This window comes from Leguminivora glycinivorella, chromosome 10 (genome assembly GCF_023078275.1).
Source record: "Leguminivora glycinivorella isolate SPB_JAAS2020 chromosome 10, LegGlyc_1.1, whole genome shotgun sequence".
In the NCBI taxonomy this organism is placed as follows: domain Eukaryota; kingdom Metazoa; phylum Arthropoda; class Insecta; order Lepidoptera; family Tortricidae; genus Leguminivora; species Leguminivora glycinivorella.
In genome coordinates this window covers 7,758,322-7,781,512 of record NC_062980.1, presented here as the reverse complement: position 1 = coordinate 7,781,512, position 23,191 = coordinate 7,758,322, and the positions used below count along the sequence as shown (strand labels likewise).

Genomic DNA, 23,191 nt, shown 5'->3' with positions numbered 1-23,191 from the left:
TGCCAATGTCAGTGTTGGCTTGGTGTTATCGTAGCTTTGACTTTCACACGTGAGGAGAATGTTCGGTATTTATTCATAATCTTAAAAAATTTAAAAAAAAAACTTGTATGCAATCTGACAGTTCAAATCTGTCAGTGTCTTGTCAGTGTCAGTTTGAACTGTCAGATTGCATACAAGTTTTTTTTAAGATTATGAATTTTTAAGACTGTCTGTGGGAAGCCTTAGGCCAAAAAGTGTGTCCACATGAGAGGGTAAAGTTGGGGCTGGTGTCCCTCTCGCACTTATTGCCAGTGTCAAAATTATTTGAATGACGTCATCACTGTCATTATTTGGGGTTACCAGTCAATATTCAAAGTTACTACCAAATCTACTAATACCGAATTAAAGGTTTTTTTTACTTGCGCAAATCTTTGGTTTTATGGCTTCATAATAATGACTTACCAATTCGTTACAAGGTATTAATATCCTTGCTTCGATATAATACAAAAATAATTTAAGAAGTTTATAAACTTAGTTATCATACTGGTAAAAATACTACTACTATAGTAATCTCTTTAACACTGGTCACACGTGCGAGAGGGACACCAGCCCCAACTTTGACCCTCTCATGTGGACACACTTTTACTAGTCTGATAAGAACGCCTTTCTGCACTGGTGATAAAGTTCAATTTAGTATGGCAAAAAAAGTGTGAGCTCAGTCCCTATTGAAAGTCCATGACTTTTGTATGAGAACAGCTAAGTGTTGCCATGATAAAAAAAAAGTTCCATTTCTTTATTTCTATTCTTTTTTGCCGAGCAGTATTGATAGGTGATAATTTTGTAATTATATTTCCATTCCCTTCTGAAACCTCCTAGCTGACATTCAAAATGAAATAAAAAAAAAACCGGTCAAGTGCGAGTCGAACTCGCTCACCGAGGGTTCCGTATAAACTTTCCATAGTTGAATCATCAAAATGTTATTCATAGAACTCTACAGATTCGACTATATCCCTCAAGACTCAATTTCCTACATAACAAGTAATATTTTAATATACAATTTTATTGTTAGACAACGTCCAAATAAAATCAAGACTATTCGACTTCAATAGTTTACGACTTACGACATGTCGCAAGGACGCTCCTGAACCGACCTCATTATATCAGGAAAAACGCGATGTAGGAAATGAGCGTTCAACGTACAGCGACATCTATCGGCAAAACGAGTATTTTTTTTTACATTTTCCTTCAAAAAATCATTTTTTTCCACGACCAAAAAATTATAAAAAATAGTTTTGATATGTACAATTTGAGCTCTTTCTAACGATATCCCACTTGACTAGTACTTGAAATTTTCAGTTTGCCCCCCTTTCATTTTGGCCATTTTCTATCATTTATATTAATTAATAAAAAAAAATACTTTCAAGTTGTAGAGGTTCACAATGTTTATAACTATTCCAAATTTCATATCGATAGCATAAGTAGTTCTCGAGATATTTAACAATGTGACAGACGGACAGAGTCGCACCATAAGCACAGTATAATAAATAGTCCATAAGGGTTCCTGTTGTACCTTTTTGGTACGGAACCCTAAGTGCGTTTTCACATTATCCGATCCGATATCGGATGTCGGAAGGATTTCAATAGAAAAAATCCAAGATGGTGCCTGTAATGTATGGGATATCGGTCCGACATCCGATATCGGATCGGATAATGTGAAAACGCACTAAAAACGAAACAAAATTCAAACAAAACAAAACTAAAAAAAATTAAGATTAAAACGATAAAACCAATTTTACAAATGTAAGCTATAATAAATTGCGACATGTCAAGGCTGAGTTTAGACTAGCAAGTTATTGCTGCAAGTTTTGAGATGCAACTATAGGTAAGAGAGAGAGGCAAATATCTGCATCTCTTTCTTGCGTATACTTCTGTCTCAAAACTTGCAGCAATAACTTGCACGTCTAAACTCAGCTTAAACTCTATGTTGTACTGTTGTTTATAGTCTGTGGCAAATTTGACGCTGCAGCTGTCGTTTTGACAAGACAATGACAAGTGAATCAAGCTCAAGCGAAGTGATGCTATGTTGTATCGTAATATTAATTCTACAGTGTATTCATTTTAATGCTCAATTAAATTGTACATAAATGAACAATAAAACAGTGTTAATTTATTAGTCTCACCATACAACTTAAGTGTCTTCTATTTCTGTAAGTTCGCTTTACTGCTTTTTGTTAGGTAAGATAAAAAGAATTAAGACCTTTTAAACATTGATTATATTTACGTATTTTACTACAAAGCTGTGGTTTGAATAATGTAAATTAGTACAAATAGACAACCTAAGCCGTAGCAGAGAGAAAATACTGATGAAATAACTTGTAGTTTTAACAAATGTAAATATTGTTTGCTTATGATTTCTGTCTACTTATAGAAATCCATCAGCATCTTCATAACTGGATTGAAAATTCATTAAATATGGTGTTAGCCCCTGAGTTTGCATCCTTGACCTCCAAATTGGAAACCGCATACTTTGTACAGTATAATTATACTTAAGATTTCTAATAAACAAAACTTTCACTTCATCAGTTCACCATTAACTTCTTGACTTTAGTAATTTAGTTTTGAGACCAATTTTTTAAATCATGAGTTGTGAAGAAACGCAATGTTTCTCATTTCAGGTTTACCAGCATGGGAGGGTGTCGGTGCACCTACAAGAATTGTACCGTCAGGTCAGACGGAAAGACTCATTTGTTTCACTACCCTGTGTTTGACAAGGTCCGTTGCCATGAGTGGCTGACGAGAGCTGGCCGATATGACTTTCTTAACCTAAAGGTCTCGCAACTTAAGAATCGCTGTATATGTCAATTTCATTTTGCAGATGATCATTTCATGAATGAAAAAGTGAGTAACTATTGTGTTATTGTTGCCTTGTTCTTTGGTGTGTTTAAACGTCCCATATAAAATCCCCATAGAGTAATTAAGCAGAAGCACACCATAATTTCTAGATCCTATGGAATTGCTTAATGCAATAATTATGGCATATAGGGAAGCTAATCACCTTTCAGTAAAAAAATAAAAGAAATGCTAATATACAGGAACTTTCGAGACAAAAAATCAAAATCGAAAATGACTAATTTGGTTCTAATACTGATATGAATGATGTTAGGACTGTGCTGATTATTCCATACAATAGTATATTGCTAGTTCTATAAGTTCTCTTAAAAGTGTTTTTTGATAATCAATACCGTTCTCAGGATATTTTGAGTTTTAGTCAATTTTCGGGTACATTTGCCCTAAATTTAAAAAAATAATATCTCGTAAACTAGTCATATTTGACATTCGGGAGTTTTAGTCGTAGCATTGTTTTGGTCTAGGCTACCGGTTTTTTACTATAAACAGACCATGGTCAAAAATGAGGTCTGGTCCCACACTGTGCATCTGTTTTAACCTTTCAGTGTGCGTCCTCGTTTTATGCAGTCAATCCTCCATGACTTATTTTGTGTATTTTATTATTATAAAAATCCGACGCGACGCCATGCTCTATACAAACTGCAACGTGTTAACACGTGGCGTCGTTTCGCGTTTTATTAGTCTGCCGATGCCGGTGCATTAATACAAATAATATATGTATGGATATACCATAAAAGAAAATTATCTATTCTCATTAAAACTTCTTTTCTTTTCAGAAAGATAAATTAAAGTTAAAAGCAATACCTACCTTGGATGGTCCCTATTGCGATTCTAACAAATTTAAAGAAGCTACAATGCCACAGAACATGTTGGGTGTATATCCACTAGCATGTGAAGTAGTTGAAAACGATGACTTATTATCCGATAGAAAGTCAAACTATAATTTACTTTATGCAGATTATTTGACGAATGATCCCATGGACTATAAGATGATAGATGTGGATAGTAAGGACTTGATAAATATAGAGAATGTGACCCCTCAAACTAATAATAATATTACAGAAGTGTTTACATACAGAACTCGATATGCAGACAGATCTAAAATTAATCAAATAGATGTACCAGATAAAAATATGACTAAGGATACTATAGTTGTCGAAATCCCACCACTCCCAGTTGTTACCAAAGAAGAATTTCGACTGGAAGATGAAGTTCCACCCTTACTTAAAATTGACAACAAAAAGAGTAAAGTAAGAATAATATCAGAAAAAAAAGATAACAGAACCAGAAAAGAAGATTATTGTGCCTGTTTCAACTGCATCATTTGAGGTAGTTAAGCCTTCAATGGTTTTAAGTATTAATAGGAATAAATCGAAAGAAAATAACACTACAGTGCCTCAGCCTAAACAGGCACAAGAAACTCAGAAAATTTTGAAGAATATAGAGAAAGATGTAAATGTAGTTGATGATATTATAATGTCATTCAACAATGGCAAAGAAGAAACAATTGTGCAGAAAAATATGCCTGCCTCTTGCAAACATGTCGAAAGTAATGTTGCAGAAATACTTAACACTAGTGATCCAAGTAAATTTGAAATTATAATTGACTCGAATGAACCAAAACCTTTAGATAAAGCAAAGTCTCCTCAAAAGAGAGAAAATAATACAGTTCATAGTATCAAAAATAAAATGTCCCCAGAAAGAGTAGCTGCAATTAACGAGAAACGAAAATTTAACATGAAACTGAAAGATATAATTGCACAAGAACTAAGCCGATTAGAAGAACAAGGATCTGCTGATAAAGATATTCTGGTCCCAAAGAAAACAAGAAATAACTATGATATTAACTCAGAAAAAGTAAGGACTTCTTTATCAAAAGACCCAAGTCTTCCAAATGAACATGCTTATATTGTACACTATTTAGAGGCAAGAATGGAAAAAATGGAAAACTTGTTGTTAAACAAAATTGATCAAAACACTAAAAAATAATGGATTTGAAAAGAACCCTCGAAACTAAAGAGGAAGATCAACCACCCCCTACAAAATCATCTAAGAAAAGTGATTTAAGTGAGGAAGCACATAAGAAACAGCTCTACAAGGAAATCTCAAAATATTTAACACCTGATTGTAACAGTTTGCTTTACGAAGAACTTTTTATTAATAAATATGTTCCAAACATCGCTAAGGCCGCGCCTGCATCTGCTAAAAGGAAAAGAGATAGATGATAAATAACAATTAATCAATATTTGTATATAATGTAAGTGCTTTTGAATAATTATAATTTTCCTAATACATTTATTTTTAATATTTTACATTTTATTATAGTCTTTGCTTTAATTTACTTTAACAATAGATTTCCCCGTATTATCTCCTTTGAATAAACCTATGAATGCATCTACTGTGGATTCGAATCCGTCATAGATATGGTTCTTGTATTTCAGTTTTCCTTCTTTCACCCATTGCAAATTTTGTCGTATGCCTTCTGCAGTACGCTCAGCAAATCTGTTGACTTGGAAACCTTCGATTTTCAATTGTTTTCCAACTATGTAGGGTTGAAGAAAAGTACCTGGAAAAATTGAATTCGTTATCACTTTAGGCCTTGGAAGTTTAGGCGATCAGAGATATTAAAAATTAGAAGTGCCTAGTACAGTCAGCAGCAGAAGTTCCGTAACGGGCAAGGTGTTCACAATGATCCTAACATGCTCTTATTGTCTTAAAAATAAGATCGTGTCAAGTTCATTTTGGACACCTTGCCCGTTACGGAACTTCTGCTGCTGACTGTACCTATACAGAACCTATAGAGAATGATTGTCAACGTAAAACGTGTAGGTAGTCACCAAAGAGCATTGAATCTCTGAAATTTAGTCACAGTGTATAGACTGCCATCTATCGACAATGTTAATATTGTCAAAATATGAATGTTAGCCTTTAACCTAGCACCAACCAAAGGTGTGGCGCCATCTGAAGGAGCATAATGTTTTTCTTTATGTTTTTGACGTAGGTTTTTCTTAGCATTTAGGTATTTGTCTTACACGGAGTCTTAAAGGTCTTGTCATTATTATTACCTTTACGCTTCATAGGATCAGTCTCATTATAGATCGAGATAGCCCCGCACACGGCGACCCTGCCGAACTCGTTCATATGCGCCACTACAGTGCTGCTAAGCTCCCCACCTACGTTGTCAAAGTAACAGTCCACGCCGTTGGGAGCGTTCTTTTTGAGGTAGTCTGCGATGTTTTCGGTTTTGTAGTTGGCCGCGTAATCGAAACCTAGCTCGTTGACTAGCCAGGCGCATTTGTTGTCCGACCCGGCTATACCGATTACTTTGCAACCTGGAATTTTTTTTTCAATGTAACAATTTAAAAAAAAAAATTGCGCTAAGAAAGATTGATTGGTGTAAGCCACAGAACTGTAAGTCTAGAAAAAGAGTAGAAATTAAAAAGTGGCAACATCGTAGTGTCGTCCCTTTTCAATCATTATCTGTGTGTAAGAAAACGGGATAACACTCGATGTTGCCACTATAATAGGCTACTTGCCTCCTAGTCAAATCAGCTTCTTTTTAAGAACTGTCAAAACGAATTTGAACGACTTGCTAATTTATGGACTTTATATGAAATCGAAGTGAGTGACGTCACGGTCAACTCAGTTAGGTACTTTATATATTATATTGACTTATCAAATAGAAATTGGATTTAAATATAACTTCTGTCCATGTTTTTCCTATAATTATCTGATGCTTTATTTCGTGCATGGTATACAATATTTTATTTTGACTATAGTCAAGTTCCCTATACTATTTAACTTCTACTTTTTACTCATTACAGTAATAAAATTATGGTGCATGTCTGGTAAATACGGCACGTGAAACATCATTTTAAACTGTCCTGCCGACGTATCATGCTTCCAATTTTATCACTTCCACATGGATAAGACATCTGTCACGCTTTGGCAAGTATGTCAGTGTGAGAGTGACAGATGTCTTATCCACGTGGATAAGTGATAAAATTGGCAGCGTGATACGCCGGCTGCCGACGTATCATGCTTCCAATTTTATCACTTATCCACGTGGATAAAGCATCCGTCACGCTTTGGCAAGTATGTCAGTGTGAGAGTGACAGTTGTCTTATCCATGCACGTGACGGATACTTTATCCACATAGATAAGTGATAAAATTGGAAGTATAATACGACGACGGGCCGAAGGAAAAGCGTGAAAATTTAAACAAGTATTGAGGTGTTATGAAGGTAAGTAGTTACCTAAAATTTTAGCAATTTGTCCAACGTGCGAGCCGACGGCGCCCGCCGCTCCAGACACTACTACAGTTTCTCCAGCTACTGGTTTGCAGATTTCCGTGAAGCCGAAATAGGCAGTATTGCTGAAAAAAAAAACTTCAAATGTATTTGGATATTCAAAACTATAGGTAACATGAAACTTTCACACGATGGCTACACATATTTAAACACATAGATATTAAATAATTATGTATTGTAAGGTAACAATTCGAATTGGTTTATAATAAAATCTTATTATTAATTCAGTACGTAATAGAAATAGATCTATTTCTCTATCTTCTTTCTGTATGTTAACGGCATAAAAATTAAAAGAAAGTTAGGTGATGACCTACTGCAATAGGAAGCAAGCGAGCAGACAGGTCGCTTGATGGTAAGCGACACCCGAAACACCAGAAGGGTTGGAGGTGCGTTGCCGGCCTTTAAGATACATAAGAGCATATGCCCGCTCTTTTCTTGAAGGTTGTAAGGAAGTTGGTTGATGGGACAGAGTTCCATTTGGCTTTATGTAGTTATACACATTATGTAGTAGGTACTAACCCAACTCTCCCACACATACTCAGCCCCAACTCCACGGGCAGTCCTCCGAAATCCGGCAATTTATACATGTATGGCTTCTGCCCGCACAGCTTCTCGTTGTCAGGGTGAACGATCGTGTGCGTGCGCCACCCGAAGTGGCCCATAACCAGCGCGCCTACTGGGAAATCTGGATTTTTGCTTTCAGTTATTCTGAAATCGGTTAAAGATTTTACTCATCAGTGTCAGACAGGACATTGTTTTTTGTAGCCTTTTTCCTGTGACATTATGTGTAAGAGGTGAGAGAAACCATAAGAAAGAAATTGCCCGTAATTTTATACGAAAAACCTTATGCTTTTGTTGTACCTACCTTTTGATTGAAAACGCCACACGCGATATATGTGTAGGTACTTTACATATAATAGGTTGCTAAGTTACAAAATTACCTTGCAAGTTGTCCTCCGATCATATCGCAAGGGAATGTGTTTCCAAGTTTTACCCTCTGATACGGATCTACACTTATGTATAGTGCCTCTGCTAAAAATTCTGCAAATCATTGGATAATTAAATAAAGGTATACTAGTTGTAAGTAAATTCGTTAAAGTTAATATAAAATGAACTATTAAATTTTTTGGCTTAAACTATCTTAAACTTAATGAATACCTACTACTTTTAAATGCCTTATTAAAAGTTACAAAACATAACCTATCATGGTGCATGGCTAAACTAAAAAAGTAGGTACCCAGTAGGAAAGTTATCTACAGATGTGTTTTCTTATTCTTATCTTACCATTTTTCTCTAGTGGTCTTATTTCTTCTTCAACAGTTATAAAGTTTTCCAGCTTCGGCTCCCCTACAAACGGAGTTATTACCACATATTTTTTGGCTAAAACCATTGTTGTAAAATAATAACTTTATAACTTGTTTAACTAAAAGGCACAACTATCACAGTAACAATATGCAGTAATCTTTAATAGTGTATTTATTTTTATCACAACCAGTTGTTAAGTTTAAGTACCTATCACTACAAGGTAGGTGTACTGTAGATAAGAATGATAAATGATAGTGAACAACGCGCAGAATCTTCACGCTATTTATTAATGTTTAATTTTGTTGTTACAAGATGGCGCTACTAGCTTCAGTGTAATGGCGACATCTAGCGAGAGATAAGAAGTTCCGTCTGTCTTCCGCGGTGGGGCAGCTATTGGTTGGTGTGCGTGCTACGCTCAGCGACGCAGCTGCCTTGCAGCACGGAAATGAGGTCGGCAGCGCGGTGCGAGTCAGTGAGTATCGGTAGCTACTGGTTGGTGTGCATGTGGTAGTACAGCTGACGGCGGTCCATGAGTTCCTGGTGCGTGCCCTGCTCAGCGACACGACCGTTCTGTAGTACGCAGATAAGGTCGGCGGAGCGTACGGTGCTCAGGCGATGCGCAATCATGACGCATGTGCGTCCCGCCGCGGCAGACTCTAGCGCTTCTTGGACTACCTGGAAACATAATTACGCGGTTACATTACCTACACAATTGCTTACTGGACAACTTACTATCTTCATCATAGGGTGATATAAGTCTAATTGGTTCCTTTCCGCTCTACTTGTCAAAGATTGTCTTATCTTAGTAGTATCCGTACAGTACCCATACTAAATAGTCTAACTACTAACTATGCGAAGCAATACCCGATTACCCGGGCGATCATCAGCCGTTGCTTCTGGCTGATCTTGCCAATGTTGGTACAGCTATATTCTTTTACATTCTTCTGCCTCGTACCTTTTCGCTCTCGGTGTCTAGTGCGCTGGTAGCCTCGTCTAGCAGCAGAATTTTGGGTTTGCGAAGCAGCGCGCGCGCGATTGCCACCCGCTGTTTCTGACCCCCGGACAGTTGGGTGCCTTTCTTGCCGATGTTTGTGTCGTAGCCCTATGAATTTGTTTTCAACTTAGGTACAAACGTTTTAGGAATGGCGTGGTTTATATTTTGAATTATATATGTAGTTTCTGGGGCATTTTTACAGCTAATACTTCACTTCATCAGGATTATCTACACTCGTTTAAACATACACAGGAACTACGGCTGTGCCAGTGGGAAATATACAATGTGTCCCGGGAGAAGTGACCGGAAAGAAAGGGTCGGTAGTATACGCCAAATTATCGATAAAAAACGTTAATTTAGGGGCTTATCGATATTAGTTATTTTTTTATTGCCATTTCTTTTTTAGGGCTCTGTACCACGGGACACATTGCATATAGGAGACGAAATAAAATAAGGCGGTCTATTGCGAAAAACGAAAGTAGAAATTTGTTATCTGCCGCTCTATTGCAATATATATAATATTATATCTTATATGTTTAAGCAACATACTGATAATAAAATTTAGATTTTTGTTCTATCAGTTTCATGCGGTAGAGTATTACAACTTACCAGTGGTAAAGTGACCACAAAACTGTGCACATTGGCCTGTTTCGCAACTTCAATGATTTCGTCGCGCGTTACCACCCGGTCGTTCTGTCCGAAAGCGATGTTCTGTGCGATTGTCAAGTCGAACAGCACTGGCTCCTGGGCCACCAGCCCGAAGCTCGCGCGCAAGTCCTTCATCAGTAATCGGGGCAGTGGCACGCCATCTAATGACTGAATTAGGAAACTTTTTTAGGTTAGATATCATATTTGTGCCTGAACAAAAGGACTCTTTCAACATTAGTAACACATGGATTATTTTTATTCACGTGTACCCACTACCCAATACGTGTACGTGGACCTATTTTGAATATATTCAAAGGAAAATCAAGCTATCGAGTCTGTCCACCATAAAGTTGTATCTCAACTGCAAAGCTTTAAATTATATCTGCTTAAGACTTTAAAATAATCTGTCTCTCTAGGTATGATTTGGCAAGCCTGTTGGTTTATAGGACGAAAAACTTACCACGGTACCCGCACAAGGGTCGTAGTATCTTAACAACAGCTGTATTATCGTGCTCTTGCCACAACCGCTTCGACCGACTAAAGCTATCGTTTTCCCATTTGGTACCTGAAAAATTTTAATAAATGACGTTGGTTCGTATATAAATATTACTCGACTTGTACAGTAGGGAATAAAATCAAGCGATTACAGAGAAGCACACAAGCTAAACAAATCTTTACCTCAAGGTTGAGCTGCTGCAGAACCGTAATGCCAGGTCTGTTCGGATAATGGAACTCAATGTCTTTAAAATGTATCTCACCCGAAGATACCTTCTGGAAATAGATAAGCAGAGTTAAGAAGTCGTTATAATTGGGAATTTGAATGAAATTACAATCATATACATTTTAATTAGTTAAAGATTTTTCCACATATCTAATCATCTTTAGGTACCACATTCGGTACATAGTTGTTGCAAAAATGACAGTGAAGAAAACTTACAAAGCCAGTGACAGGATCCTTAGGATCCACGACAGTGGGCCTCGTGTTCAGCAGATCCAACACACGAGCCGCCGCCGACATTCCCTTCTGGAAGTCGGGCATGTACGACAACACTTCGTTCGCTGTGCCTGCAGCCATTTGAATACATTGCGTTGTGCTGAAATCGTGAAGTTGCGGTAACTTTTTGGTAACGAATTTGTCAGGACTATGGTTACCATAACTACTGCAACTTAATGTACCTTTATGTTTGGGTGGCAGCTATCTTTTAAGAGTTCCATAAGCAAGGAACATATAATACAAACCGGCGACACGACACTGCAAAATCCTTAATACTCACATCAAAATTTTCTCATAAGGCAATCGCTCGTATGCGACCCGGTATCCGCCGTAAACGAGGGCTGCAGAGTTCATCCAGTTGAACATGGCTCGGGACAGGCCGGTGACTAGGCCAAAGAGATGAGCTCCGCGTTTGGCGAACGGCAGCGTCAGGGCCAGCTGAGCTACGTAGTCCCGTACAAAGCAGATTCGCGTCCCAGGGACGCTACCGTGCGGATGTTGGACAACGCGTCTACTGCTATCTGCGAAGACGTTAGATGGGTATAAGCATGTTGAGTTAGAGTTACACGGGTCTTTAGCTCCATTATAGGGATAGGTATCATGTATGGTATGCTATCATGGCGTTAAGGGAAAAGGGTAGAGTTAGAGAGTTTAAAATCTAGAGGTATGTAGTAGTAGAGATATGTAGATACCTGAGTGCTCTTCTCAACAGCCTTAGCATTCATTGAAGCCACAATGGTAGCGATGCCATTTTGGTAGTAAAAGACGGGCAACACGAGAGGAACAAATGCCAGTGCCACCAAAGCTACCCGCCATTCGGATGTCATGGCCAGGCCCAGGGATAGGACAACGGTGCCAATGCATTGAACTAATGTGCTGATTCGATGACCTGTTGCCTGAAAAGGTGTTAACATTTATTCAATTTGTTTCGCCCACAATATCTGGTGGCTTAGGGCTTTTAGACAGTTCAAGAAGGAACGTAAAAAGTAGTTCAGGAGTCACCTTACCAAGAAGCCAACTTAGGCCACCACGTTGGTATCTTCCATCGCCCATGATCTTGTAGTCCTTAGACATTCTGTTAGTGGGGTATCCATCTGTTGAGGGTCTATATTTTCAAGAGAAAACGTACATAAACGATGGGGTTGATGTTTAGATAGTCCCTGAGAGAACTCTGCACCCGCTGGGTCTATTCAACTACAACTTAAGCAAGGGTACGTACTCCCTGCACGTGTGCCGCCTCAGCAGACAGCCGTGCGCATAGCGCGCCCGTAGAATTAGCTCGCTCGTCGAAGAACGCGATGTCCTGGTGTAGCATATGCGTAAACATTTTTGATCGCAGGCGCTCTGTGAGGTGCGCGCCCGCCAGCCCAAAACACACCGCCTGGTCAACATACATCACCATAAAACTCTATAAGGTAACGGCGGCTATCAACGCGGGTATCGAAATCGACGTCCATTACCGCCGCATTTGCAAATACGCATTTTATAGGCAAACCGACCAATTTCTTAAAAAAGTTACTCACACAAAGGAAGCCTGTTTAGTTGACTAACGCACATATAGGCGATAGAGAGTGTGAATGAAAGAAGACGCTCGCTATTTGACAGTTTTTGCCACGGGGCCGCGAGAAGAGGTTATGTCATACTGACGTGTGACGCTAAATCTAAGTGAACTCCAATCTCATTTAGTAGTTTACGTAATAATTATGGCAAACAGGTGAAAGTTATGCATTTCAAATTATTGTTTATAGTTTTCTACGTGACTTCTGAGTACTTTTTACGTATTGTTTAGCCTGGAAATGTGTTTAAAGTGGAAATTAAAAGACAGCGGTGAAAGGCGCCATTTCGTGAGTAGATTCTATTACTGTGGTATACCACGGTAATAGTTAAAGTAGTGATATTAGTTCTTTTTGCTTTATTTTAAGTATATGTGATCAGTTATATAATGTCTTACAGTTGTTTCAATTTTGATCTATTCACGCTATCAAAGAACTATTTACGCGGTATGAAAATTATTCAACAAAACCTTAATTTTTAGCAAAAACTTCATGACTGATTTCGTAGTTTCTATGAAAACCGTTAATTTGTCAATTTTTTTAAACATTGACATAAAGTCTGATGCTTACTTACCAGTTATGTAAACTTGGTTTTAATATAAGGTTGCAATATTTTATTTTGATTTGTAATGAAAATACATCTGTATGACTTTGTTTTTATGGGTCGGAATTAGATTTTATAATACTACAATTTATGCCTATTACCGATGGTACGATCAGATAACCCTCGGTAATAGAATATATAAGAATCTATTACCGATCCATGCAATATTTGTTTGGGTCGGTAATGGGTTCCTATAGAAGTATCTATTACCGAGCGACATATTAGTCTTGTATCAAAATATGACATTTAGTGTACCGTAAGTACAGATTTCTTAGGTGAAACTGAGTCTTCTGTGGGTATTCATAAAGGAGGATAGTATAGGTATATGTATTTGTCATAATTTGTATATTCAACCGTCGGTATTAAGCTCCGAATTTTGAGATGGGTTTCTATTTACCGATGGCAGAAAAACACTGTCATTCGCCTCGGTAATGAAATCTCAATTCGCGGTAATAGAACTGCAACCTGTTCATTACCACGGTAATAGAAAATTTAGGTATGTTGGCTTCAAAAATCATTTTATGACATATAATAAACTAAAATGATCCTAAAACTCTTCAAAACTAATAGTTCAATAAATACTCTTCCATAAAAAATATTTGTGGTCGCTAATGAGCTTTGATACCCTTAATTTTTTGGTATCTTTTGAAATCTGCCTTAAGTACCACGTTAATAGGCGCCATTACCTTATCAGGAATTCTGGATCTGTTCGTGAAGTATATATATCAGCATTAAGCATATTATAACTAACGCTACTGTCGCGTATTAATTACAATACTTACTTGTAAAAAGTACGAAGATCCAATGGCGAGGCCTATGCCAACACATGCCAATGATATGTGAGATACGTTTTTTAACATGAGACCTGGATCTGGATTGGATAATGACTGTAACCATAAAAGTAAAATACAGCCTCAGTTCGACAACTGAATATAATTGTGATTGCATTGAAGGTATAATATTTACCCCGAATAACTGGCCAAAAGCCAGAACAGCTAGAGGTAATGTGAATCCCACAATAAAACCACAGATGCATCCGACTAATATCCACTTCCATTCCGGTGCGTTAAGCGCTAGGGCATTTCTATAACTTACTCGTTTTACTTCCTTCTCTTCTTCTTGAGATAACTGAAAAACATTAAAATCAATGAAGTGCAGTATGCTGTTATTTCAAGGATAGGTACGAGTATAATGTAAAATGAAACACGACTTAGGTGGAATCAATAGCAATTTATTCGCTTACCATCCATGGATACAAACTTCTTTCCAACTAACTCTACTTTACCGCTGCCATAGATTAAATAAGTATAATAGTTAACAAAGGTAAAAGGTAATAAAAAATGTATAAACCATTGTTGAATTTCATCACAAGTCGCCGGCAGAACCTGACCAGAATAGAAGATTTATAGTCTGGAAAAACCAAGTTTCTTTCTAATCTCTGTTTATGTATGAAATTCCCTGGCTAAATTATAAATACGTTTATAAAAATACGTACGTACAGCTGGTGTACCATCCGGAATATCATGTTCACTTATAGATATGTCCTTGTGCACAGATCCAGCATCTGGAATTAAAAAAAATGCAACACAGTCGAAGCATGCAACTGCCATTAATATCGGTGGCGATGACATTGGTAAGTGTTGTCGTAAAATGTTTTCAATTTTACCAATAAAATCTGGCTCCTGAAGCTTCACCATTTCGTAATAGATCCCTTTCTTGGCGACCAATTCCGTGTGGCTTCCTTCTTCAGCAATGACTCCGTCTTTTATCACACAGATTAAATTCGCGTTCCTGATCGTCGATAACCGGTGAGCTACGATTACGGTTGTTCGTCCTTTTGAAGCCTGAGAATACGAGAGTTTATAGAACTTATTATTCCATGGAGATGGAATTTAAAGGAGACAAAGGTAATCTACGGATTAATTCGATCTTTTAAAATGTGACCCGCGATGCTGCAAGACCTCGAACCCCGCAGGTCACAGACAGGATCTAAAAGTACTCACCTTTTCCAAAGCCAGTTGAACCTCCAATTCTGAAGCCATGTCAAGCGCGCTGGTGGCTTCATCCAGAAGCAAGATGCTAGGGTTGCGCACTAGAGCACGGGCGATGGCTATGCGCTGCTTCTGGCCTCCTGACATGGAGACACCTCGCTCTCCGACGAGCGTGTCGTAACCCTATTGGTACGTTAAATTACGGTTAAACATCTCAGTAGGTGCAAGTTTAGTTTAGTTTCTGCCGCTGGTAGCAGAGAGCAAAGATGATAAGCTGACTGGGGCGTCGTTGTAGAATGTTTGCGATCCAATGGGTGGAATAGAAAGAGCCGGGAGCTCACAATGGAAAGGGCGGGAATGGGCGGTGAGAATACAATAAGTTTACAAGGTGTATAAACCCAACTACGTTAGAGAAAAGTTCCGCGTTGTCCTGCTCGGCAGTATGTCAGGCTTCTTTGAGTCGGATGTTCTAGTTCTTGCCCAAACACTACACTCAAGTCTCTCAAGGCGCTAAGTTTGTGGTGTAATAAACCTAGGTAAAACTTTAAAAGCTGACATTGAAAGTTACCATAGGTAATTTGATTATGAAATGATGCGCGTTCGCCTGCTCAGCGGCCGCTCGTATGTCGGCGTTGGAGGCGTCCTCCCGGCCGTAGCGGATATTCTCGCGGACAGTCGTGTTGAACAGCACAGGCTCCTGCCCCACCAGACCGATTTGTGCGCGCAACCACCGCACTGATAGATTGCGAACGTCGTGCCCGTCCATGCGCACCTGGAACGAGATGTGTTTTCATAGGAGGCGATTACAAGCTGTCTCAATTTACTAACTGACAAAAGAAATGACGCAATACGTTGTAGATGTAGGTAGTCGAGAAATATTATAGTGCAGAGAGCCCGGCTGGAAGCACGCGGATTGTTGATCACGTGTTGTGTTTATATTCAGCCCAGTGCCCTGAAGCCGCAGTACGTTAAAGAAACAGGTACTTTGTGCGGAAAGAGAAGAAATGTGGAATGTTGGTTCTCATTAACCAATGCATTCTATGACTCTTTCCGCATATACGTACCTACTCAAGAGAACGTGATGTAGTCATGCTAGTAATAAATAAATAACATAGATTAGAGGATTAGAAGAAGAAGGAACGTTGGATGAGGCCTTCACGTGCTGTACACTTCACGTGGCTTTATTGTAGTCATGAAATTTTCTTAAAACCAATGATACCTATTACTGATATTAGGATACTTACGCTGCCTGCATCGACATCATAGAATCTGGTTAAAAGTTGTATGATGGAGGATTTTCCACAACCAGAGTGCCCCACGAGCGCCACTGACTGCCCTCGCTTTATACTTAAGTTGATGTTTTTAAGGACCTGTTACAAAACAATAGTAGATTAGTATCTATAAGAGGAACGGACTAAAAATCCTGGTTTAAACTTTCACAATTATTTGCACATTGCAAAATTTACAACTTTAAAATCAGGAATTAATTGCGTATAATTACGTTTTTAAACTGACCTTACTTATTTAATCGTATGGCATGAAAATAGGCAAATAACAAGTTTTATACAATAAAACCAGTCAAAAAGAATACAAATATAAAAGCTATAGGTCAACATTTAGACAATTGAGCCACTCTGCAGCGTCTGGTGTGAGTTTATTATTATTATTATTATTTATAGGTAGTTGCAGTAGGTCTTCTCTAGCCCCGGTGTATGAGTGCAGAGGGCAGCGGTCAATGATGTGGTCCATGATTTGGATCGCGCCGCATTCGCACAAGGCTGAATCCTTCCATTCCCACTTGTGCAAGGTATAATTGCAACGACTATGGCCCGTTCTGAGTCTGTTAAGACGGCCCCATAGTTTTCGGGGAAGGTCAAACCCTGGGAGCTGGAGTGTGGGGTCCACGATTCCTGAACATGAGTCCGCAGCGGTCCATTCTTCTTTCCTTACTGACCTCCAACGTTATTTCGAAACGTTGGAGGTTAATTTACGTAGTTACAACAATGCAGAATTACGCGATGACTCGATTTTTCCCGAAAGTTTTATAAATATGACAACATTTTTTCCAAGTATCTATAACCGATGATAGAATATCGTCACAATACTTAAACATAACAATATTTTATGTGTATCATTCATAATGACTAAAAGATACCGACATTATTGTGCACCTATTAGTAAGTGGAGGCCCGTGCTTGCAGCTATATACCTATATAGGTAGCGGCAACGATAAACAGCATCTAGAACCTGACCTGACTAGCGTAGTAGATAAATACACAAACTAACCATTACATCCGGTCTTGTAGGATAATTGAACATAACATTTTTGAGGTCTATATTGCCTTGAAAACTCAAAGGTTTCAGTCCCGTCTCCTTATAAGGATTTATACTGGGCGTGTTGTCTATGAGGCGGAAGATTTGGGCGGCCGCGCCTGAAAGGCAGACCCGAAGGTGTTAGCCACGGAACCCGCCATCCCACAATATTGTAAACCATGTACAACGCCAAAAAATACCTGAAAATAAAACACGTATGAAAATACCTATCACCATTCCAAATAGTTTTTGTTCTGGAATGAATCATAGTTAGCCTTATAGTCTACTAGCTTATGCCCGCGGCTTCGCACGCGTTAGAAAGAGACAAAAAGTAGCCTATGTCACTCTCCAATCTCTCCATCCCTTCAACTATCTCCACTTAAAAAATTACGTCAATTCGTCGCCCCATTTGGCCGTGAAAGACTGACAAAGAAACAGACACACACACTTTCCCATTTATAATATTAGTATGGATTTTCACAATGGCAAACCTATCAGGCGCTTTTATAATGTAAGTACTAATTTGTCATTCAACAAAAAAGTCCCATTATTTTATATTATTTAGACCCTGTTTGATCAATTCTAAGATATCATTGTAGGGGGTAATCCCGATCTTCAAAGGTGATGTTTTTAGTTGAAAATCCTAACCGGCTGCGCCATATAAGAATATTCTAATGCTATGCTGGAATCATATCAGATACCCTCTTGTGGCGGGCTAATAATTTCACCACCCCTTTTCCTCCCGGGGGTGTCGTAGTCGACACTCCCAGAAGTCGACTCTGGGATTTGGGTCTAAATGTGATTTTATGGGCTAACAACCAGTCACTGCGATATCACAATTTTAATTTCTTTCAACCAGTTAATTTGCTAAGAGTGTTACTGAAACTTAAGCAGATAATTGTGCTCTGCCTAACCTTATGGGAATACAGGCATGAATACTTACAGAGAACATGACATGGGCATCATACGACTGAGGCTCGTTGATCATGAGATAAGCGCCAAAGTAAAAGGACAAGCCGTAGGAGCAAAACGTTCTAAAGTCAGTAAGCTCATCGCTAGTCCCGACAAAATATCTGAAAAGTAATTCAAAATTCTGTGGCCCTAGTGAAAAAAGGGTATAACTCAAATTGATTTCGGTGATTTGAAAAGGTCACAAGTCCGAGATGGGACTTGTGCCCTTTTTCACCGAGTCAATTTGAGTTATACCCTTTTTCACTAGGGCCACAGAATTGTACCTTATGATATCTTCAGTGCCCAACAAGTCGAAATACTATTTTTGGCTTGGACGACGATGTAAGGAAATCTCGTTTTGTCTTGTTTCCTCATATTATAATTTTTACAAAATAATTTAAAAAAAACCGCCGCTTTTGGGGTTCTGGTGAAAGGTATTATTTTACCTAATAATTTTTAAGAAAAAAAACCGCCTTCCTTTGGGGTTCTGGTGATAAATACTTTCAAATGTTGGATTATGTTATCAATTCGTCTGTATATTTTTTAAAGTTTGTTATTCGATATCTCCGTCATTTCTGAACCAATTTTGAAATTTGGATGATTCTGAAGTACTTAAAGATGATAATGATTATCAAAACGGAACTCTAACCAGGGGCGGCTCACTCTTCATTAGCAGTTCCACTGCACCAAATGTCACTGTTCTGGACGTAAGTGCATGCTGTTCTTATAAAAATACCAAAGTCACTATAAGTGTGCCGTTCAGATTTGAGGAGTTCCATTCTGACCATCATCAGGAGTTCCACTGCACCAAATGTCACTGTTCCGTACGTAAATGCATGCTGTTCCTTTAAAAAACACAAAAATCACCATATGTAATAATATGTATGCCTTTCAGATTTGAGGAGTTCCCTCAATTTCTCCAGGATACCATCATCAGAACTGGGTTCTGAGAAAAATGGGACCAATCTGTATGCATATACATTCAATCAAAAAAAAATTTTTTCAAAATCGGTCCAGTAACGACGGAGATATCGAGGAACAAACATTAAAAAAAAATAAAATAAAAAATACAGACGAATTGAGAACCCCTTCCTTTGAGATTTGGAAGGCGGTTAAAAAGAGGCACTCACAGTAATATTATGTAAACTGTAAACTTGCGAATTGAATAAATAATTGTTCATTCTTCATTCTTTTTACATGTGTAGGTATTTACAAAAAAAATCTAAAATCGGTCCAGTAACGACGGAAATATCGTGGAACAAACATAAAAAAAAAAACAAAAAAATACAGACGTATTGAGAATCCCCTTCCTTGAGATTTGGGGCGGCGGTTAAAAAATAAGTTTTTAAGTAACCTTTCTTTATACGAATTTGTCGTGCTTTAGCAAGAGGCTCCTTATATCTCTCGATTTCCTTTTCCTGCCCATTGTACGCATACACGGTACGGACTGAACTGATCACTTCTTCGGCAATGGCGCTTGCTCGACCGCTCTCAACTGTTTCTTTCTTGACCAATCGGTTTGCTATCTAAAATGTATACAGTGTGTTGGCATTTCTACGTCAAGATCATTCATAAATTAAACAAAATAAATAAACATACATACAATCACGCCTGTATCGCATAAAAGGGTAGGCAGAGCACATGAACTACTCAAGTTTCAGTGCCACTCTTGGCAAAAAGAGGTTGAAAGAAAACTAAAATTGTGACATTGCAGTGACAGGTTGCCAGCCTCTCGCCTACGCCACAATTTTACCCCATATCCGACAGTCGGCTTCTACGACACCCACGGGAAGAAAGGGGTGGTGAAATTCTAAACCCGGCACCACACGGGCACCCGGCACCACACGGGCAACCCGGCACCACACGGGCATGGGCAAAATAAATAAAATAAATAAATATGCCGTGTAAATATGCTGTAAATAGTTTTGTAAATATGAATGTTTTAATTTAGGTAACAAGCAAATTTATGATTTGCATGCCATAGGGGTCAACGCACTGATACTATGTATATATTTCCACCATTATATTATGATGTACGTGCGTTTAAGCGAACAAAAGTTTTGAACTTTTGAAATTAAGTACTTAGTGGTGACGAGTAAGGGTGTCAGAGCTCAAGAAGCTTAGGTTTAAACGCGTAAACTAAATCATCAACGAAACAGTTTATGCGAGAGGTCCTGGATTCGTCAAAACCGAACTACAAGTAGAACAAAAAAGTACTTAAAAGGAAATAATTCACTTTTTTCAACTACATACTTTCTATTGCTCGTATATTAGCATTAATAATAGGACGTAGGTACGAAGTACATACCATACCAGACACCAAAAGCAAGAGCAATGTTACGGGGGCCATTATGAGGCAAAGGAGCGTGAGTTTCCATCCCTTGAGGAACGCCATGACGAAGGCGCTCATGGAGCCAGTCATGTTGTACACGAAGGTTGATACCTTAAGACCGATGCCATCCTCTAGTTTCAGAATATCACTGAAAATATTATAAATAGTTTCCACGGATTGGGAATGCAGTAACTTTACTATGAGAGTAGGTATCTGTCATCCTACTTTGATATTTTCTACTATATTGGAGCATCATCAAGATAGCTTATCTTTTTGTCAATAAGTCTTGGCAAATCGTCACAATAACTAAGGTAACTATTTTTACCCCTCTGTTATTTCGGTCAGGAGTGTAAAGGTTTTAAAATATCAACTTACTCTGCCATTTTCGAAGCAAAGTCCCCTGTCTGTTGCTGGTCGAAATAGGCTATATCCTGGTGCATTGCGGCTCTTAAATACGCTTGCTTTATCTGATAGATCTGTCGAATTAATAGAATGCGGTATAGACGCCGATCGAAACGCAGCGCTGCCTGGTTCTATCGCGTCAATATGGAAGAGACATAGAGATAGATAGCTACGTAACGATATTACCTATGTAAGCGTTTGTGCATTTGGCTACGTACCCAGATCTGCTAAAGTGCATCAGACTACAAAAGCTTTTTCCCTCACTAGCTCGGAAACACGTGTTTTGTCCTTTAATACCAGCGGGTAAAAACGCATTTTATCCACTAGTGGGTAAAAAAAGTAATTTGACCTTGAATGAAGTCAAATTAGCTGTACATACATACATACATACATACAATCACGCCTGTATCCCATGGAGGGGTAGGCAGAGCACATGAAACTACTCAAGTTTCAGTGCCACTTTGGCAAATAAGGGGTTGACAGAAAACGAAACTGTGACATTGCAGTGACAGGTTGCCAGCCTCTCGCCTACGCCACAATTTAACCCATATCCCACAGTCGCCTTCTACGACACCCACGGGAAGAAACGGGGTGGTAAAATTCTTAACCCGTCACCACACGGGCATTAAATAGATTTGGTGACTAAAATGACTCTCAATACCAGTAATATATCATGTAACAATAGTTAGGTAAGCGTAACGACCCGATGATTGATTTGAGTTTAGCTCCTTTTGAGCTCCGAATCTGTCGGTTTTTTAAGATATAGACATAAGATATAGATATAGATATAGATTTTTGTGGGTATAGACATTTATTACCTACCAAGCGAGATTGTTTGTCAGTAACTACTCCTGATTTATGGCAACAATCTCAATTAAAAGTCCGTGCCAACATACAGTGGGAAACGACTACGTTGTGAAGAACCTATGCAGCTTTGAGTACTGAAGTCCAAATTTAAGGAAGTGGCTTCTCAAAAACTTGGTATTGTCAATAGGTTCTCGGACAGTAGTGGTATTCTTCTCGCGCTTCTACCATTACGTTAAAGATGTCAGCCAACGTAATAATGGAAATGGCAACATTAGTCCTGCTACAACGCTTGCCAATAGCAGACAAGCTTATCAGTATCCTATCGGTGGTTGTTGCAAACCTGTACTGAAATCGAAAAGTTTATTGATAATGATAACACCATTGTATACTGAGTTAAACAGGTCCTACATTTAGTCAATATTAGAGACGAGAATAATTGGCCAAGAGGGGCAAGAGATTGGTAAAAGGAATTTGGAACTGCGAACGAAGTAAAGCTCTGCACCCACTCTGGTAAGTGTTCTCTACAAGCAACCAAGCTCATTATATATTTTTGCCTCGGAAATCGATCCTTTAGCAGCAACACGGTTAATTTGACTATTTGTGGGTATATTTGTGAGAGTGTTTAGTAAAACGTCCCACTGTCGGTTATCATTAAGGCGAGATTTACTTGTATCTTTATATGAATAAACTGACAAAGTTGTCTTTATAGCAAAAACGACAAAGTGGGACGTTTACTCCCGTGCACACCTCACATTTATGCTAGCACTGTCACAACCGCAAACATCTAACCAATCACTTTCTTTGACCGGACCTATGAACAAATATGGATGGGAAACAGGTGACTCTCCTTTTCGTTTGAGACTTGTGGATACAAGGTTCCATATAGAGGGTTGAATGGAACTCAAACTTGTAATTATAAGGTAGGTAAATGACATTGTATTATGACTCAACCTCGTACCGTAGATCAATCTGTAACTCGGCATACTTATTATAGCGATTATTATACGAGTTTGAGTGGTAATAAGATCCGAGCATAGCTTAGTGCCACATTGGTCGAGTCGAGTCACACAACCAGCCATAGTGACGTTTAAGAGTGATAAT

The 23,191-nt window shown here is 38.5% G+C and overlaps 2 protein-coding genes and 1 long non-coding RNA gene across 4 annotated transcripts in view; 1 reads left to right on the top strand and 2 right to left on the bottom strand.

The window, feature by feature from the left end:
- The first annotated feature begins 1,745 nt into the window (after nucleotides 1–1,745).
- On the top strand, nucleotides 1,746–4,870 carry LOC125230015. 2 transcript variants are annotated; one of them, XR_007177474.1, is made up of 3 exons: nucleotides 1,746–2,214; nucleotides 2,655–2,877; nucleotides 3,663–4,870. It is a non-coding gene; the product is annotated as an uncharacterized LOC125230015 (long non-coding RNA). The 2 variants fall into 2 exon arrangements; XR_007177475.1 differs by having other exon boundaries at nucleotides 1,747–2,186.
- Nucleotides 4,871–5,121: 251 nt separating this feature from the next.
- LOC125230013 (prostaglandin reductase 1-like) lies at nucleotides 5,122–8,733 on the bottom strand. Its single transcript, XM_048134925.1, has 6 exons — nucleotides 8,481–8,733; nucleotides 8,138–8,237; nucleotides 7,716–7,904; nucleotides 7,143–7,261; nucleotides 5,952–6,218; nucleotides 5,122–5,452 (listed from the first exon to the last, which is right to left on the bottom strand). The coding sequence occupies exons 1-6, from the start codon at nucleotides 8,584–8,586 to the stop codon at nucleotides 5,220–5,222; spliced, it is 1,014 nt and encodes a 337-aa protein (XP_047990882.1). The 5' UTR covers nucleotides 8,587–8,733; the 3' UTR covers nucleotides 5,122–5,219.
- A 9-nt stretch (nucleotides 8,734–8,742) lies between these two features.
- The window catches only part of LOC125230350, a 38,291-nt gene continuing 23,842 nt past the window's right edge, over nucleotides 8,743–23,191 (bottom strand). The window contains 22 exon segments of the mRNA XM_048135486.1: nucleotides 8,743–9,176; nucleotides 9,457–9,603; nucleotides 10,105–10,311; nucleotides 10,604–10,708; nucleotides 10,822–10,914; nucleotides 11,081–11,237; nucleotides 11,418–11,601; nucleotides 11,604–11,658; nucleotides 11,830–12,033; nucleotides 12,357–12,518; nucleotides 14,077–14,181; nucleotides 14,261–14,422; nucleotides 14,794–14,858; nucleotides 14,961–15,138; nucleotides 15,298–15,468; nucleotides 15,854–16,057; nucleotides 16,530–16,655; nucleotides 17,572–17,717; nucleotides 19,904–20,075; nucleotides 20,891–21,029; nucleotides 21,257–21,357; nucleotides 22,431–22,435. Coding sequence (XP_047991443.1) covers nucleotides 8,988–9,176; nucleotides 9,457–9,603; nucleotides 10,105–10,311; nucleotides 10,604–10,708; nucleotides 10,822–10,914; nucleotides 11,081–11,237; nucleotides 11,418–11,601; nucleotides 11,604–11,658; nucleotides 11,830–12,033; nucleotides 12,357–12,518; nucleotides 14,077–14,181; nucleotides 14,261–14,422; nucleotides 14,794–14,858; nucleotides 14,961–15,138; nucleotides 15,298–15,468; nucleotides 15,854–16,057; nucleotides 16,530–16,655; nucleotides 17,572–17,717; nucleotides 19,904–20,075; nucleotides 20,891–21,029; nucleotides 21,257–21,357; nucleotides 22,431–22,435 — 3,077 coding nt within the window. The 3' untranslated portion in view covers nucleotides 8,743–8,987.